Source organism: Penicillium cosmopolitanum (assembly GCF_028827165.1).
Source record: "Penicillium cosmopolitanum strain IBT 29677 chromosome Unknown utg000004l:1.0-4361866.0:1.0-4365735.0, whole genome shotgun sequence".
Lineage (NCBI taxonomy): Eukaryota > Fungi > Ascomycota > Eurotiomycetes > Eurotiales > Aspergillaceae > Penicillium > Penicillium cosmopolitanum.
In genome coordinates this window covers 3,490,150-3,507,212 of record NW_026622674.1, presented here as the reverse complement: position 1 = coordinate 3,507,212, position 17,063 = coordinate 3,490,150, and the positions used below count along the sequence as shown (strand labels likewise).

The 17,063-nt window shown below is 48.5% G+C and overlaps 5 protein-coding genes across 5 annotated transcripts; 3 read left to right on the top strand and 2 right to left on the bottom strand.

The window, feature by feature from the left end:
* Nucleotides 1-321: 321 nt before the first annotated feature.
* afeA (adenylate-forming enzyme AfeA) lies at nt 322-2,291 on the bottom strand (the record flags this gene model as incomplete). The annotated part of the gene is made up of 3 exons (XM_056627356.1): nt 322-751; nt 815-1,932; nt 2,028-2,291. 3 exons carry the CDS (start codon nt 2,289-2,291, stop codon nt 322-324), a joined length of 1,812 nt encoding a protein of 603 aa, XP_056493151.1.
* A 3,146-nt stretch (nt 2,292-5,437) lies between these two features.
* Nucleotides 5,438-6,847, top strand: N7509_002718 (integral membrane protein TmpA; the record flags this gene model as incomplete). Its single annotated transcript, XM_056627355.1, has 1 exon — nt 5,438-6,847. The coding sequence occupies one exon, from the start codon at nt 5,438-5,440 to the stop codon at nt 6,845-6,847; it is 1,410 nt and encodes a 469-aa protein (XP_056493150.1).
* A 1,754-nt stretch (nt 6,848-8,601) lies between these two features.
* On the bottom strand, nt 8,602-12,004 carry N7509_002717 (CAIB/BAIF family enzyme; the record flags this gene model as incomplete). Its single annotated transcript, XM_056627354.1, has 2 exons — nt 8,602-11,401; nt 11,469-12,004. The coding sequence occupies 2 exons, from the start codon at nt 12,002-12,004 to the stop codon at nt 8,602-8,604; spliced, it is 3,336 nt and encodes a 1,111-aa protein (XP_056493149.1).
* A 316-nt stretch (nt 12,005-12,320) lies between these two features.
* On the top strand, nt 12,321-13,513 carry N7509_002716 (uncharacterized protein; the record flags this gene model as incomplete). The annotated part of the gene is made up of 6 exons (XM_056627353.1): nt 12,321-12,514; nt 12,557-12,680; nt 12,714-12,843; nt 12,904-13,086; nt 13,133-13,290; nt 13,349-13,513. Coding segments are annotated over 6 exons (954 nt in total), but the record flags the coding sequence as incomplete, so codon positions are not given.
* Nucleotides 13,514-14,544: 1,031 nt separating this feature from the next.
* Nucleotides 14,545-16,272, top strand: N7509_002715 (uncharacterized protein; the record flags this gene model as incomplete). The annotated part of the gene is made up of 5 exons (XM_056627352.1): nt 14,545-14,705; nt 14,762-14,945; nt 14,996-15,290; nt 15,368-15,591; nt 15,661-16,272. The coding sequence occupies 5 exons, from the start codon at nt 14,545-14,547 to the stop codon at nt 16,270-16,272; spliced, it is 1,476 nt and encodes a 491-aa protein (XP_056493147.1).
* Nucleotides 16,273-17,063: the final 791 nt, after the last annotated feature.

Here is a 17,063-nt window from a genome sequence, read left to right as displayed (position 1 = left end):
CGATCGGTGAACGCTTATTCTGAGTAGATAGATGTGCATGTGCATGTGGTATCAAAATCAAAGCAAAAAGTAAATCGAAAATCCTCCCAGTCCCGTCTTCCGATTGGTTGTGCAAGAATAATAATAGAAGAAAAAAACATTAAATCGTAAATCGCATGCGACCGCCAGATGTCAAAACACAACCCTTACTTCAGAGTAAAGAAAAAAAATTCAAACTGTAGCCTCTTTCAAATTAGATAGCCCGAAAATTTCAATCCCAAAAAAATATCCCAAAAAAGGGTACAAACGCCACTTCGGTTGCTCTTACGGGCTCATGACTGCCTAGACAGCGACGGGTCCCTCGGGAACAATGCCAACTTGTGGCATATCGGCACTGGAGGGTAGCGGGCGTAACACAGACGTGGAGTCACCACCGCTTGGCAAACGTGATAGGAGGGATGCAATCATGTCACGATAGACGTTCATCTGAGACAGTTTGAAGCGCTGAATCTTGCCGCTAGGCGTGCGTGGGATCTCCTCGACGAAAATTATACCACCGTCCAGCGCTTTATAGCTCGCTAGACGCTGCCTTGTAAAGTTGTAGACCTCCTCAGCTGACAATCGACTGATAGATGGGTCTCGTGATCGCACAATAAAAGCACGAGGTACTTCACTGCTGCGATCTTTCAAGTGTATACCTGTGACAGCGGCATCGCTGATCCCAGGGTGCTGCAGAAGGACTGCTTCAATCTCAGCTGGAGCGACTTGCCATCTGTTGTCAAACGTTAGGATTTCTTGCTCTCATGTATGAGCCATGCTGAATCTTTGTACTTACCCTCGAACCTTGATGAGCTCCTTACTTCGTCCAACGATAGTATAAAAACCATTCTTTTTATAGGCAATATCTCCAGTATGGAACCAGCCCTGGGAATCCTTCGCATCAGTCCGGCCTTTGTAAGCCAGAAGTAAACCGGGACCCCGGAGTTGTAGTTCGCCCTTCTGCTCGTCATTTTGCACGAGGGAGCCATCGTCATCAACCAGCCGCACCTCGTACCCCGATAGTTGAGTACCGATACTCCCTGGGTCACCATACTGACCGTAGCGAGTTTGAAAGGTTACTCCGACCTCTGTCATGCCCCAAAGTTGACAAGCAAAAGCCATGGGATGAAGATGATTGCGGAACTCAAGCATCGAAGCCGCATCTATAGGGGCTCCCGCGACGCCAACATAGCGTAGCGACTGCAGATACTCTGCGACGGGGTGTGAGAAACGATTCAAGGAGTGAATGATGGCCGGTACCAGGTAAGTCTCCGAGATCTGATATTGATGAATGGTCTTGAGGAACTGTCTTGGCTCAAAGCGTGGCAAGACAAAGAGTGGGTGGCCATATCGGACGGGAAACAGATGAGTCCACAGCGCACCAAATAGATGAAACATAGGCAGCGACATGAGCCGGCTTGTAAAATAAGGCACCTCGTATTGTATAGAGCGGTGGTGAGACACGATCGCATGGTGTGACAGGATAGCCGCTTTGGGAAGACCACCGGTGCCACTAGTCGAGAACATGGCGGCGGGGGTATTCTGCGCAACGACCGGGTCATTGAACATTATCCAACCACTTTCGCCAAAATCCAGGAGATGGGCCAAGTTCGAGTGTGGCGCATTTCCAACAGCAATGAAGTCTCGTATCTGATATCCCAGCTCGAATTGCAAAAACAGCCGCGCACAGTGATCGACTGCTCGATCATCCACCAAACACACGCGGCTAGGGTGTATTCCTCGCTCAACAGCAGCATTGACGACCATGGGCAGGGCATCTGCCGTGGTGAGGATAAGCTTGGGCTCGGCCAGGCTTATGATATGGTCCAGTTCTTGCGGTTGGCTGCGGGGATTTGATCCCATGTATACACCACCGGCACCGATAATACCGAAAAATAGGGCAGGGTAGAGGATCTAATGGAAACCAGACTGCGTCAGCATATGGCCGGAGAATTCATGATTCGGGCTAGTTCTGGGTGCGATATCTCCCCGTGTATGGGACCACTCACGCTGTTCCCCAAGTGCAGCAGCACGCAGTCACCCGGCTGCACGCCATATGCCTTGAAGCCGGCAATCAACGTCCGAACTAACTGGCGAAATTGGGCGGCTGTGAATGAGCGTGAGGGATCCTCGGCGTCGATGAAGAGTGGCTGATTCTGATTATATGGAGTTGGGCCACAAAAAGTGAAAGTCAGAAGATCGGTATAGGTCGTTTGTTGGAGAAATGGATCTGCGACCACAGGTACGGGGGCATGGGAAGTCCAAGAACCCATCATGGCAATGGACTGGAATGCACCAGGGTGGAATTAAGGCCCCGGAACAGTATAAAAATGACCCTTGGGAGGGAGGGACTAAGGAGGTGTGGTAATCGACAATATGAGAAAGACGGAAAATGGGATGGGATGAGGTGGGGGATTAGGCAGGATAAGTAATGAGTAACGAGTAACGAGTAATGTATTTTCTGGTTTCATAATTTTACTACGAATACGCACTGGCATGTTTCTTCTTCCATACAAAATGATTTGATTTCTTGAAGCAAGCGCGATTCCTGCGTGTGGAGGCAGGCAAGACTGATTTGGAATATTTGGAATACTTCGCTTAGTCATGACCAGCTCCACCCGGCTCTCTGGTTCTACCGGTTCATTGGTTCCCTCGTTCCTTGGTTCAGCGCCCGCAGTTCTTCAACTTAACTTCTGGAATTTCCCCAAAGTACTATACGAGTAGTACGAGTACATACACACAGTATGACCTCAACTAAAAACCACTCATATTTATGGAATGTTTATCTGAGCTCATACTTCCTCCGGAGTTGTCCGAGGGAGCTACCCTGTTTGGGACCCGAGCATCTCCAGACCCATCAACCCCAATCCCAGCCCCAGCTGTTCGGCCAGTACTACGGAGTACGCAGGAAAAAAGATGTGATCGAACCCATAGCCACCGCATCGGTTCGTGGCTCCACCTGTTCGACGCTAACAACTAGTGGCGCAACTCATGCGGGTGTCACTAGTTTTGTATTGACGGCCAACCCCTTTCATGTTACTTGCTCCAGCTGAGCCACACCCTCGGGTTCCTTCATACCAAATTGCGGCGCGTGTGCGCACGGAGTACGGAGTAACTTGAATTAATTGGTGCTTTGTCCATGAATCGGGATCTCCCATGATCGCCTTACCTGCTCTCTCCATCACCCCACAACCCATAAATTCTTTTTTATTTTTATTTTTATTTTTATTTTTATTTCTATTTTATTACTCCGTACAAAATTTACCTTTGCGTTTCTTCCTGTCAAGATCTGCTCCCCCAATGGCGATTGTCGATCACGCTTGGTCTGATCGATGCTTCTCCACGAGATGAAATCCGGTTCAGATCTGGGAAACAGGGATCAGAGCGTGGGCCCGGAGCGGCCCTCGCCCACTACCGCAGTGATGTGGCCACGGGCCAGCTGGGCCGTCTCTTGCCAATCGAGACCCTGGCTCTGTCTTGCATCAACCTTCCAGTGGTTCTAATCCGTCTCCACCCGGCGTCATGTCAGCCTGACGTCCCGCCGTCGACGCGCGATTGTAGAGCTAAAGTTCTTTCCCTCTCCTGCCATGGCTCCGCAGGGCCGATTCGCAAAGGGAGCCCCGCCTTCCAGAGGTGGCAGATTGATTGCAAGCTGAGCTGATCCCACCATCTCAAGTGGGGAAAAGAAACAGGCTGGAATGAACACTATCGAAACCCATTTCCTCTCCTCTCATGTGACGGTCAATCTCTGAGCTCTCATCGGTGGAGAAGATCAGATTCCCGTGAGGAGAAGACAGATCGCTGACTTGAAGGAACCTCGCTCCGCTCGCAACTAGTGATAACTGTGCGCCACCAAGATGCAGTGCGCACAACCCTCCCGTCCAGGACCGCGGGTTGCAGGAGGATCATGATCCACTCCGGTTATCGGGAAGCACTGTTCCTTCTGATGCATAGAGGTTGCCGCGGGGCTGATACCCCCACTGTCTGATATGATCGACTGCACAGGTCTCAAAGAAAAAGAAAAACAGTCACTCGGCAGCCATGCAATGCACGGGAAAGATAGCCGCCACGTTCCAGGAACCCGATCTATTGTCTCATTTTGCAGCCGGGAATAATGTTCCCTCTTTGAGACTAATGTTGCTTCTGAAGGATGCGTGGCTAACGCTAGATATCCCTGGTTCTCCGATTGTCCGGCGATGGGGTGTTCTTCCCTTCTGTGGCTATGATTGGAAGCTTGCCATGCACTCATATTGACTGGGCCCTCGCTTGCATGCAACTGTTGCCCGATAGGACTCACACCCCAGTGGCAACGTGCAGAGTGATTGCGAGCAAGTCCATCCTGAGGCGAGGCTCAGATTGATGATCGCAAATAAAAGCCGTCTTTGATTGGGTTACATTCCACAGCGGGGACAATGGAGCCCTGCGCTGGCATTCATCGTTCCCTTTCCGGTCCACCCCGTTCCCCGACAGGTAATTGTCACAGGCCCACACGGAGTGGATAATAACTCTCAGACAAGAACCGATCATGACTTGATCCATAATGGTTCGACCTGCTCCGATAGAGCTGAATGCAAGAGTGGAGGTGGTCGACAATGAACCGTCATTGGTGACAAAAAAAGTACTGGACTCAGAACGGGATGGAGCCCCGGTGATGATAGTGTCATACACACCGGGTAGTGAAACCTTGAGGCAAGAATTTGCGAGAATAAAAAAAAAAGCGAACGAGGCTTGTGACGTGACCAATGCAGGTGAGAAAAAAGGGAAGCCGCTAAGATATGAGCGTCCCTAGGTCTTTCCTGCTTGGGACTAAGACGAAGGCGAAGACGAACTATGTTGCAAAATCAAGGAAAGAAGAAGGCGAGGGGAACGGCCGGGCTACCACAAAGTGCCAATCCAATATCAATAATTGGGAATATTGCAAAGGTTAGAGAGAGAGAAGTGGGGGGAGGGGAGTGAAAGAGAGAAAGAGGAAAAGGTAGTCATTGCAGCTGCCTTTGCTTTGCATTTTGCATTTTGCATTTTGCATTTTGCATTTTGCATTTTGCATTTTGCATCTGATTTGGGACAGTCGTGGGTCGTGCCTTCCCCAGCTTGAACTTAACAAGACCGAAGTCCGAAGCCGAGGCAGAGACAAGCCCAACTGGGAAAAGACTTTATTTCCTTCAATCTTCCCCTCCAAGTTGGATTGATATCGGTCGAGTTACCAACTTCATCTCCTCTCTCTCCTTATTTAGTCATCTTTTGAACCGACTCTGCCGGGCTTTCCTAGCCATGTCAGTCTCGGAGAAAACTCCCCATTCCTTGCCTTCGCCCATGGCGAAGGCACTCGTCAGGGAATCGCCTAGCCATAGTGAAGAGACTCTCACTGATGGCAGCTTTGACGAGAAAAAAATATCACGGTCGAGACATCCGTGACTCGATGGGCTCAACTTCTGATATCCCGACCCCAGGACGGACTATCGATGTTGAACCAAGAGATCTCGAGGCTCAGGCTGTTCAAGGTCAGCCTAAACGATTCGCCAATATACGATATGCAGTTATGAGTATATATCGTCGGCTGTTCACACTGGTTTTCTTCGCAAATATTGGAGTCTTTGTCTGGATCATGGTCTCGGACCGCAAACTTGTTGCCCTGGTCAATGCAACGGCTGCCAACCTTCTCGCATGTGGGCTTGCACGTCAGCCACTAGTTGTCAATGCTATTTTTTGGGTGGTGTGTTGCATTCCTCGGTCGGCACCGTTTGTCTTGCGCCGTTGGGCGGCCAAAGCCTACCACTATGGTGGCGTGCATAGCGGTTGCGGGATAGCAGCCTTGGTCTGGTATCTGGGCTTCATTGGCCTGATCTCGCAGCAGTATTGGGGGCCATCTGCACCCACAGCTGATGCATCAGCTGTCAACTTTTCAGCCGCTCCCATCACGCTGGCTTACATCATCCTCGTGCTGTTGGTGGCGATTCCCGTTGTGGCACACCCCACGTTGCGGGCGAAGCGGCATGATTATTTCGAACTCACCCACCGTTTCTCGGGGTGGCTGGTCATTGCGTTGTTTGTTGCGCTCTTGATGGTGTTTGCGCATGAGATCACGCAAGCCGAGGGTCTTGCATTGGGTTATTTCCTTCTCAGATTGCCCGCCTTTTGGTTCCTGGTGGTCACAGTGATCGCCATAGTTCATCCATGGTTGTTGCTGCGTAAGGTGCCGGTACGGGCCGAGGTCCTTTCCACACACGCCGTGAGGCTGCATTTCAACTATCGACCCACCTCGTTCGGCAAAGGTATCTCTCTCTCAAGACACCCTTTGCGTGACTGGCATGGCTTTGCAACGTTTCCCGATCCCACACCAACGGACAAGAATGAAGCCCCGGGCTTCTCTTGTCTAGTTTCGAAGGCAGGGGACTGGACCACCGACTGCATCCAGAACCCGCCAACCCATCTATGGAAGCGTGGAGTGCGCATCACTGGCTTTGCATATGCCATGCGTGTCTTCCGGCGAATCATCGTCGTGACGACGGGATCTGGCATTGGCCCCTGTTTATCTTTCCTTGGAGACCACAATCGACCAGCTCTGCGTGTGGTTTGGCAGACTCGAGCGCCACTCAGGACATACGGTGAGGGGGTAATGGACCTTGTACGCCGAATGGATCCCAGTCCGATCGTCATGGATACAAACGTTTGTGGACGCATCGACATGGTTCCCATTGTACAGCGTCAAGTCCAAGAGTTCGATGCCGAAGCGGTGTGCGTGATCAGTAACCCCATGCTGACACGCCGAATTGTGTATGAGCTCGAGGTGCGCGGGGTCCCAGCGTTTGGGCCGATTTTCGATTCATGAAATTCCTTTTGATTTGTTTTCTGATCAGTTTTAGCCTGCGTGATTTTTATCGGTGATTTTGTTTCAGCCAGATATCCTTTGCAATCCAGGGTGTTGGGTGTCGGTGTCTTGAGTTTGGGTAATTTTTCGGATTTGGTTTGATTTACCTTGATACCACATTATCTTTGGCGCTAGTTTTCTTTTTGCTCCCAATAATATTATAAGTTCATCTCAGGTCCATATTCAGATGTTGGCTTTGTCTCCTCGTTGAGTAGGATGGGTTTTTGTCATAATGAGTTCAGGGGCCCCCAAAGGGGGGTTGCCTCCCCATAAGAAGTCTCCTCGCCATGATTTGGAATCACTGGTCGGTAGGGTAGAGAGGGGGCACATCACACCCCACTAATTGGTGTATTATGTACGTTAGGCAACCCATGCAAACAAAGAACAGAATTTTGGGGCAACTCGTGTGATACGTGATATCCGTACGTGAACAATTCCAAATCGTCCTGCTCCACACAAATGTGGGGGCCGCGCATGATTGGCCCTTCAAATTCGCCGGAAATCAAGGGTCGGGCTATTTCATGAACGTTGGTATCAAACTCTACTTATTTGTCAAGATGAACAAGTTTTGTTTCACCAGTCTCGAAGTTCTCTAGATTAAAAAGACCCTTGTTTCGGCCGTGGGTAGATGGTAAGGCATATAGATCCTAGGATGCTGCGGTAAGACCCCCGCTACTGCACGAATTAGAAGCCACTCATGTACGAAAATCAAATCATACTGTCCTATGACAAGCTTCTTTTTCTTAGTGTTGATAATTCCCACGTTGCCTTGTGGGATCAAGTGGAAATTGTGATGCTGTGGCTCAATGTTGGCGTCTACCCTTGAAAGGTTATGTCTCAAATTCGAACAAATTGGGCGTAGCATTCCAAGACCTACGGATATGTCGGAGTTGCGTCCGGAGCCTTCAAGTTGGAATGACTCGGAGTGGAAAAATACTAGTAGTATGTTATAAACCTGAGAAATAGTCTTACATGGGAGCGTTTCCTTTAAAATCCAAGTCGCTTTAAAGGAAGTTTAGATATGCTAATTACTAGTAGCCTTCGCCTCCGGGGCTACACAAACAATAATATTTCCATTAAATGTACCGGTGAAAGCAGTACATAGTACAGTTAGAATCCTGTCTCGAAAAGATGTTGGATGATCAAACCTAGGGCTAATTCAACTGGGGTCATTCGATGAATCATACCTAAAGTCCATGGTGGATGTTCTATCTGAAAGCTATAATAACCTTAGCTATAGCTATAAGATATCTCTTATCCTCTACTAAAGTATTAAGACCCTATTATCTCTAATCTCCAATTCAGCTAAAATCCTTAGTAGAGATATTTATAAAGTACTAGTTATTCTAGTAATACTAGAATTTATTAGATATAAACTAGAGAGAGAGACTAATATATTAGAAGTATATAAACTAGATTTATATTTATTAAAAGATAATATATTCACTATATAGGCTTTCTAATATATTATCTAATACCTAGGTAGTACTAATCTTAGTTAGTCCACGTAGAGATTATTTTGCTTATAGAGGGTTTTAATATTATATATAAATCTAAGTAGATTAGGATATATAAACTCCGAGTTGAGTTAGATAGAAGAAAATTCTTTAAAATACTAGTACACAGCATGATATTTCTATGATAATCTATTTACACCTATTCATAATGATATTCCTGAAGCTCGAGTTATTCATTTGCTTCTTTGATCTATCGTTCTACAGCCACTTAGTCTCATCCGCACCCAGAGGCTTAGGCATTATATCCCAGCCAACCTCAACACCTTGGATCGAAGCAGAATGTCGAATGGCAGTCATCTTTCCAAAACCTGTTTCCCGGGTCTCCAAATATTCTTCTGGGACATCGTTGGTGCTTGTGAAGTCCGGCGTCTGGAAACCCGCCTTTCCTTCGAATTGACCAAGAGATCGCAGATACTTCATGACACCTGCTAGAGACACATCAACCTGCCAAGACCCGCCTTCAGTAGCTTGCTTATACAAAGCTGCTGTGATACCGGCAGCGAGGAAGTAGCCTCCAGCGTGATCCAATACTTGACAAGGTGTTGGACGCGCCGCTTCCCCAGCACCGAAGTGCTCGGCTTCTGAGATATTCATACCAGAGCACGTCTGGATCAGCGAATCGAACCCGCGCTTACCTGACCAAGGACTATCAGGACCATAGGCCGACATATTCGCACAGATGATGTTACGGTGCTGGAATCGCTTTGAAAGAGCGTCAGGCGAGAAACCGCGATCAGCGACACCCCCAGGGCGGAAGCCTTGTGTAAACACATGAGCTTCTTCAAGTAGCTGCGAGAGCTCGTTCTGATCTGATTGGGTGTTCAGATCAAGTTGAATCGTACGCTTGCCTCGGCCAAAGTCACGATCCATAGTTGGAAGATCGGGAAGGTTAGGGCTTGTGACCCAGAGAACATCAGCGCCGTGAGCAGCTAGCGTCTTTCCGGAGAGAGGGGCGGCAATAACGCGAGAGAGCTCGAGAACACGCAAACCACGAAGAGCCTTATCAGACTGCGATTGCATGGCTGAAGGAAGTCCAAATGGTCCATCACATAGCTTGCGTAAAGTGATAGGGAAATTGGAAATTCTCCGGGCCTGAGGAAGCACATCCCATTGAGCAAAAGTCCTAAGAGCAGAAATTACCAGACGATTTTCGAACGCTGCCGCTTCGAGATCGACGGAGCACCAATCTTTTATCTTTGACGCAAGTTCTTCACGGGTGGCGTTTGCCTCACAGCCGACTAAAGCCAGTGCACCATCACGGTGGTTGGGGAAAGAGTCATGGACACGCACATAGCCATCGGATGCCTTGTGTAAGCCGCCGATAGGACCCCACGGTGATGGGGCGGGCTTATCTGCGAGAGTATATAATCTCTCAGACTTGAACTCAATTACTGCATGTTGCAGAGGGACCGTCACTTCGGGCACGGCTGATTCAGATCGATGGGCATGGATTTGCGCGGCTAACAAGGCAGAGAGACCGATAGAGGCTTGCGCAATATGAGCGATCTTAAATGAGGAGGGCAGACCGAGGCCTTGACCCGGGAGATGAAGCATTTCCAAGGATGCGGCAGGAAGACCCAATGTTGTCCATAGATAATTCACACTGTCCTTGGCTGAGAAATTAGAGCGGTCTTGAGGAGTCGAAGAAACGCCCGTGGTGCTAACTGAGTTGATCGTAGCAGCGCTTCCCTGGGCGGCTGGAACAGTAATAGTCAAGAGAGGTCCATGTTGTTGAGTACCCAACGTATCGCGCTCGCCTACTGTTCCCTGCTCCCAAGGTCGGCGAATAGTGCACTTCCATGCTAGCGCAGGTTCGAAGAACATGTTGACTATGATATCTTCTGGTTGCAGATGGTAGAGGGACATGACTCGCTCGTTGGTCAGAATATTCGCATCCTTGACACGCGCATAAGCCTCGGTGGTGTCGAACATAATATCAAATGTCATCTCAAAGGGACCTGAGTTCTTTGACCTGATGATTTTCGCGATGTCCATCATTTGGCACTTGTCCTGGGGGATAGGCTTGAATGAAAGAGGCTCGAGTGTTTCAGAGAGTAGCTTTTGTCTTTCTACATCAGAAAGGTGGGGCAAATCGGTATTTTTGGAAAGAGGCTTGTTGGTAATCAATGTTGTGCTGATAGGGAAGAGGCTATTCTCTTCACCAGCTTCCAGATCGACGAGATGGTAAACATTGAAGCGGAAAACAGGGCCCGCTGCTGTCTCATGGGGTGATAGCGGAGACGCAAAGTTGCCTGTTGTCGCGATCTGGTTCTTGTATGGCATATGCAGAATTGACGCGCGGGCGTTGTTGGCAATGGTATACGAGAGTTCTTGGGATGGCGCAACAACTTCTCCTAGAATACCGAGATCATGTCCAGCAACTGGAGTGGGCTCGATTGGGCCCATTGTTCCGTTGCGACCATAGAAATGGAACAAGAGCTGACATTGTGGTGACTTGTCCAGCTCGGGGAACAATTTCACAGTGTATGCGCGCACATCCGCCAAAAAGGTGTCAATCTGGCTGATGAGAATAGGGTCGCGAATGCCACCAATGAATATAGTGCGATATCCCAGCTTTTCAACACCCTCCAACTTGACTTGGTAGACAAGGGTAGGAATGAATTCAGCGCCCCTGACGCGCACAGTCTTCTCTGTTAACTGCTCATAGGAGGCTTTATCAAGGGCAAGAACTCCACCGGGACCAGGCAGGCGATCAGGCCGTGTCTTCTCGTACAATGTGTGGGCAGCAACGGAAAGAGGAGTGCATCTCTCCTTAGGCGACAAGGGAGTCAAGTCAAAGGAGTCTTCTCGCATGGTGGCAATCATTGAACGTCCTTTCGGAAGGGCGCAAATGCCACCACACTCCATAATCTTGCCCATATGCCAGGCGACACCAGGGCGTACACCATGATACATAGAAAATGCAGCAAAGGGCGCGGGATCGTAACAACGACCGCCAAGAATAATATCGGGACTCGCTCCCAGAGCTTTCAAAAAACTTGGCATCAACAGTTAGCTCTGTCCATAGATACCAGGAAATACTATATAGTCCACGTGTAACATACGGCTCTGCGCCCATCTGCGCCACGATATCAATGGCGCGGTCGGCGCTTTCCACTGTCAATTCTTCCACAGGACCACAAGGGCCCACTTTTTGATTGACGATGCGACTTTTTAGAAGATCCCGCTGGAAGCCAGCAGAGATAGTCGCGATCTTGAATGAGAAGCCTTCCTTGGTCGCAATTTCCTGGACGATTTCAAACATCTCTTGGACATGTTTATCACTGCCATCCCCACCGACGGAGCCGATCAAAACCTGTATTCTTTTATGAAAGCAGGCCTGGAGTATTGGGGTCAGATCACGGATGTAAGAGTCACGACCGCACGTCATCTTGTTCAAGCCAAGCTTATACGGGCCGCCATCAGTGGACCCGCTGTCGACGATAATTGCTTTGGGGGCGAATTTCTCAATTCCATACCAGAAATGCTCGGCCCGGTACCCATACCCGAGCATGGCATTGGGGGTTAGAATATTGAATTCAGCCATGGCCAACGAGATGAGAAGTTGATTCCGCGAAGCAATGAAGCCATGGCCGTGCATTGCGGGGTGCTCTAATAGTCTCGGCGCTCGGTAAATGCCGATGACCGCGTCGGTAACATGCCGAAGGATGCCCCTTCGCACGGGACCCTCACCACATAACAGGATGGCTGACTGGCATTGGACTGCTGGTAACATTTAACAAAATTTGCCTATTCGCTGTTGCTCGGATCATCAGAGAATTATCAGATAGTATCCAACTTGTGTCTGCGAAAACAAACATGAGTCTAACAGAATTCTTGCCTATACCTTTCGGGTGGATCTCGGGGATATTCAGCCAACCTAAGTCCCTTCAATCCTCTGAGGGTGATACAATAGTTTCAGCGGAATATACCCCTCGCCAAATTTTGACGAGCTTCCATTGAAACAAACTGATCCAAAGGGCTCCGCCTGGGGACTATGGGGAGATACTGATGAGCGCGGAACGTTGAACTTGATCACGAATGATGTTGTGCGAGCTGCTTTGGCGGAGTCTGTCGAGGGAAAAGTAGTGAACTTGAAGTACTTCTTCGCGTGATCCTCCATTTTATCCGCTGTTCTAACGGGATTCTCTAGTCTTCCACTAGATGTTCCCCTTAAGCCTATGAATCCTCGCAGGAAGCCCTGTTCGCACACTCTCATTGCCAAGGGGCATGCGAACGATGACGAGGTTAGTAATTACTCACTTGCTCTGATCATAGTGATCGACTGAAACTATCTGACTATTTTCCAGCTCGATTTTAATACACAAAGCTCGAGTCACTGGGATGGGCTGCGGCATTTCCCGTACTCCGAAACTAAACAGTTCTACAATGGAATTGTCCAAGGCGAAATTTCCTCCAGCTACAAAATCGGCATTCAAAGTAAGTCACCCAGTAGGATATTGCAGCAAATAACTGATTAACGTCGCAATGTTATATAAGATATGGCAGAGAAACCAATTGTGACTCGTGGGGTCCTTCTCGATTGGTATGCGTATGCTCAGCGCAAGGGCCTGACGCATCGCCCCTTCACAAACCAGGCTATTCCTCTAAATGAGCTACTCGAGGTTGCTAAAGAGCAGCGGGTAACCTTCCGACAGGGAGATGTTCTCGTTATTCGTACGGGTTGGACAGCGACATATTTACGGCTGACAGATGCCGAAAAAGAAAGTCTGGGGGGGTCGCGATGATCGTGCTTCATGTGGGGTAGAAGCCACCGAGGCGGCCATCCGATGGCACTGGGAGCAAGGGTTTTCTGCTGTCGCTAGTGACACCGTGGCATACGAACAATGGCCGTCACCAAAACACTGGGGAGTTTGTATGCACGAAGTAGGTGAAAATCCTTTTCTGGCCAATTTCAAACTAGAAAGCTCACAGATATGCATAGGTCTTTTTGAGTGGATGGGGGATGCCTATAGGCGAGTGTTGGGATTTGGAAGAGCTGAGTGAAACATGCAGAATGCTACGTCGGTGGACCTTTATGCTCACGAGTCAACCTCTCAATCTTCCTGGTGGTGTTGCCAGCCCACCCAATGCCACTGCAATATTTTGAACTACCAATACAGGCTGAAGAAAAGACAGTGGACAGCTTTTGATGGCAAATTATAGGTCCCCTGACTAGTAGTGATGTGAAACATACTATTGATTCAACCGGAATTTGAAGGAAACTATACGGAATACAAACAAGGGAAGAGAGAGAACGGGGAGGTTGGGGAGGTAGGGGCGAGCGACGTTTCTGGTTTCAAGTTGCGCTTCTATCGATGAAATTTTCGATATGAGAGTATTTCAGTTTTCATCGTCTCGTGTTTTCTCGGTTCTTTCGTGACCCTATTTGTTGAACCATCTATCTTCAGGAATCAGGCCCAAGCATGACATTTTTTATGCTTAGGCATCTAGCCATACGATTATATCTAGTTGCTACCCTTCCCCTCTTCTCCCTTCTCCCTTGCTTAGTTCTAGTATTTTAGTCGAATGCTGACTATATGTTGATTTTGATCTCCATCGTATCTGGGCCTTTCACACCCTTCCTTCTTTGGCATATCTAAATTTCTAGCTATGAATCATGACCTAGCATTAATTCAGGGGAATCGGGATTAGGTCTGCCAGTTCTGACCGTCCTTTTGGCTTTCTTCCAGCAGCGGCCGTTCGTATCAGTTTATTCTTTTGAGTCGCCCTGGAGATTATGGTTCACATCGCCCAAACCCCGAACCGAAGTTTTCTTTGCCTACAGCTCAACAGTGGTTGGCATCAGTTCGGTATCATTCCGGCATCTAGCCGACATTGTGGGGTTGTCGTTGGTCTTGGCACCAGAGCTGGCTGGAAACCCCAGTTCAAGTCGATACCCCGGATTGATCAGAGACCTCATGTCACCGGCTGGATAGCGAAATGCGGGGATCACGTTTCCACGAGCCCTAGATCGTGCTTCCTTTCCGAATACATATAATGTTCTTGGGTATGGAATATATTTCTTGATCTAAGTTCTCTGGTCCCGAGGTCTAGTTCATATGTCCCGACTCCCGTTGCATCACCATTCTATCTATTCTCGCTTCCCTTGTTCTTCTAACTCCAACACGAGAAGGCAAAATGGCACCCGTCAGCATTGACCCAGAGAGACAGGAGACTTGCGACAAAAATGATGGCAAGACATTCCATGAGAATATTCCGGCGGATGAAGCCCTCGCTCAGTACTCGGATGCGCAAAGAGCCAAGGCGTTCCAAAAGCTGGATTGGAATTTGATCCCTCTGTATGATTGAGCCCCAATTCGCTTAAAAGAATTTGACACACTGATGAACTTTATAGGCTGGGTGTACTCTACATGCTTTCATACATTGACAGAGGCAACGTTGGAAACGCATATACGGCCGGTATGGGTAAGGAATGGGGCATTACATCAAACCAGTACTCTTGGATCATCACAGCATACTACCTGGCATATATCGCTTTTCACTGGTTTATCTTGCTGTGGAAGCTTGTTTCTCTACCGGTTCGGTTCCCTTTCCGTTTCAATCCCTCTGCAACTAACGCAAGGCACAGTTGTGGGTTGCTCTGATGGCGTTTGGATGGGGCGTGGCCAGTATTCTCCAGGCTGCGACAGTGAACTTTGCAGGTATAGTCGCACTGCGCTGTTTGATTGGGCTTTTCGAAGCTGGCTTTGCTCCTGGGGTTGCTTTGTTCCTATCCTTCTTCTATCGTCGATCAGAGATGGGCTTTCGATATGGCCTTTTCATTTCGTTTTCTCCAATCGCCAACTGTTTTGCCTCTGCACTAGCATATGGTATCGTCCACGCCAAAAGCTCTCTCACCCAGTGGCAACTATTATTTATCATCGGTGAGTCAGGGAATTCGGTCGAAATCTGTTGTACGGCATGGTGTTATGCTAATATTTCCACTTGCTACTGAATCCAGAAGGCATTCCTACTATTCTTATCGCCCCGCTTGCATTCATATTTCTTCCAAAGGGCCCCGGCGAATGCCGATTTCTTACCAAGACAGAGAATGAGATTGTTCGCCTTCGTGCACTCTCCGCCCGTGGGCACGAAGAAAAGGGCAAATTGAACATGAAGCAGGTCTTTGCTGCCTTTTACGACTACAAAAATTATTTTCAAGCTGTGATAGTATTCTGTCTTAATGTGAGTCTACCTGGACCTAGCTCATGCCTACAAATTCATTGCTTATGACTAACTAATGATTAATACCAGGCGGCCTTCGCTGCCCTGCCCGCTTTCCTGACTACTATTATTAAGGACATTGGATACTCTTCAGTTCAAGCACAGGGTCTTTCTGCGCCCCCATACCTAGCCTCTTACTTTGTTTGTCTGGCGTCCTCATTTCTTTCCGATAAGGTCAAAAATCGCTCCTATTTCTTGAGTGCACTTAGTACAGTGGGTGCTGTCGGATACCTGATTCAGGCCCTCGTGAAAACAAGTGCTGTGAGATATTTTGCTACCTACCTGATTTGCGGTGGCGTCTTCCCAGCCGTGGCTCTCACCTTCACTTGGGTGACTGACAATCAAGGCTCTGCCTCCAAACGAGGTGCAGGGCTGATCATATTTGGTATGGTAGGTCAAACTGGCTCGATTGCCGGCTCGCGGTTTTTCCCCAAGGAAGAAGGACCATTCTATGTCAAGGGAATGGCTATTAGTGCTGGACTTTTGTTCTTTGCTGCTATTCTCGCTCAGGTTTTGAGAATCTTGCTGTCCAACGAAAACAAACGGCGGGACCAGCTCCACGGCACTGTACATAGCACTGACATGTCGAACGATGTAGCAAATGCGGGTGATTTGCATCCCGGATACCGCTTCATGCTTTGAGGGGAATGGAAAGATCTAGTTATATGGGAACATTTGTCACCTGAGCATATATCACTCAAAATGGCGGGCGTGCGGATCTGGAATGCCTATATCTGAAGTACTATCTTTCCAAGTTTATAGTGAATAAATTGTTTAGTTCCGACTCGGAGATGGCACTCCAAGCTTTCGAGTTTGGAAGCGGGAAGTTGAATCTACAAATAATTTAGGTATATTTAAGTAGTATCAAACACCTCCCATTGGATTTGTCTCTTGGTTGTAGAAGCCATGATCGGACTACATAAGTGCCTACAAAATCCGAATCATCTCGTCCCTCTGAAAAATATGGGCGTTGAAAGTTTGCATAATAATATCTTGCCCAGAATCTATTTGAAATGTCTATGGCCAATCGAGTTCCAGTAGTAGTAGTAATAGTAAAATGCTCCAAGCTGGGGTCAAGAAGTAACGTGACTGCCCCACCCGGCCGTATTAATGTTTCTGGGGACTTCACACCCAAACCCCATCGCACTTTCATACCATGTCCACTCCTCCATCTTACCCTGATATTCTTGCCAACTGCGATGGAAATTACCTCTCAATCAAAAGGAAGGAGGTATGGCTTTGCATGCTTGGTCTGCCGGCGTCGCAAGGTCAAATGCGACGGCAGATGGCCGACCTGCGTCAATTGTGCACGATCGAGGGAGACTTGCTTATATAAAGGCAATGACTCAAATGCAAAACACCTAGCCGTTGGGCTACGGTCGGAGAAAGCTCGCGTTCAGGAGCTTCACAAGCATATTAGAGAACTGGCCACG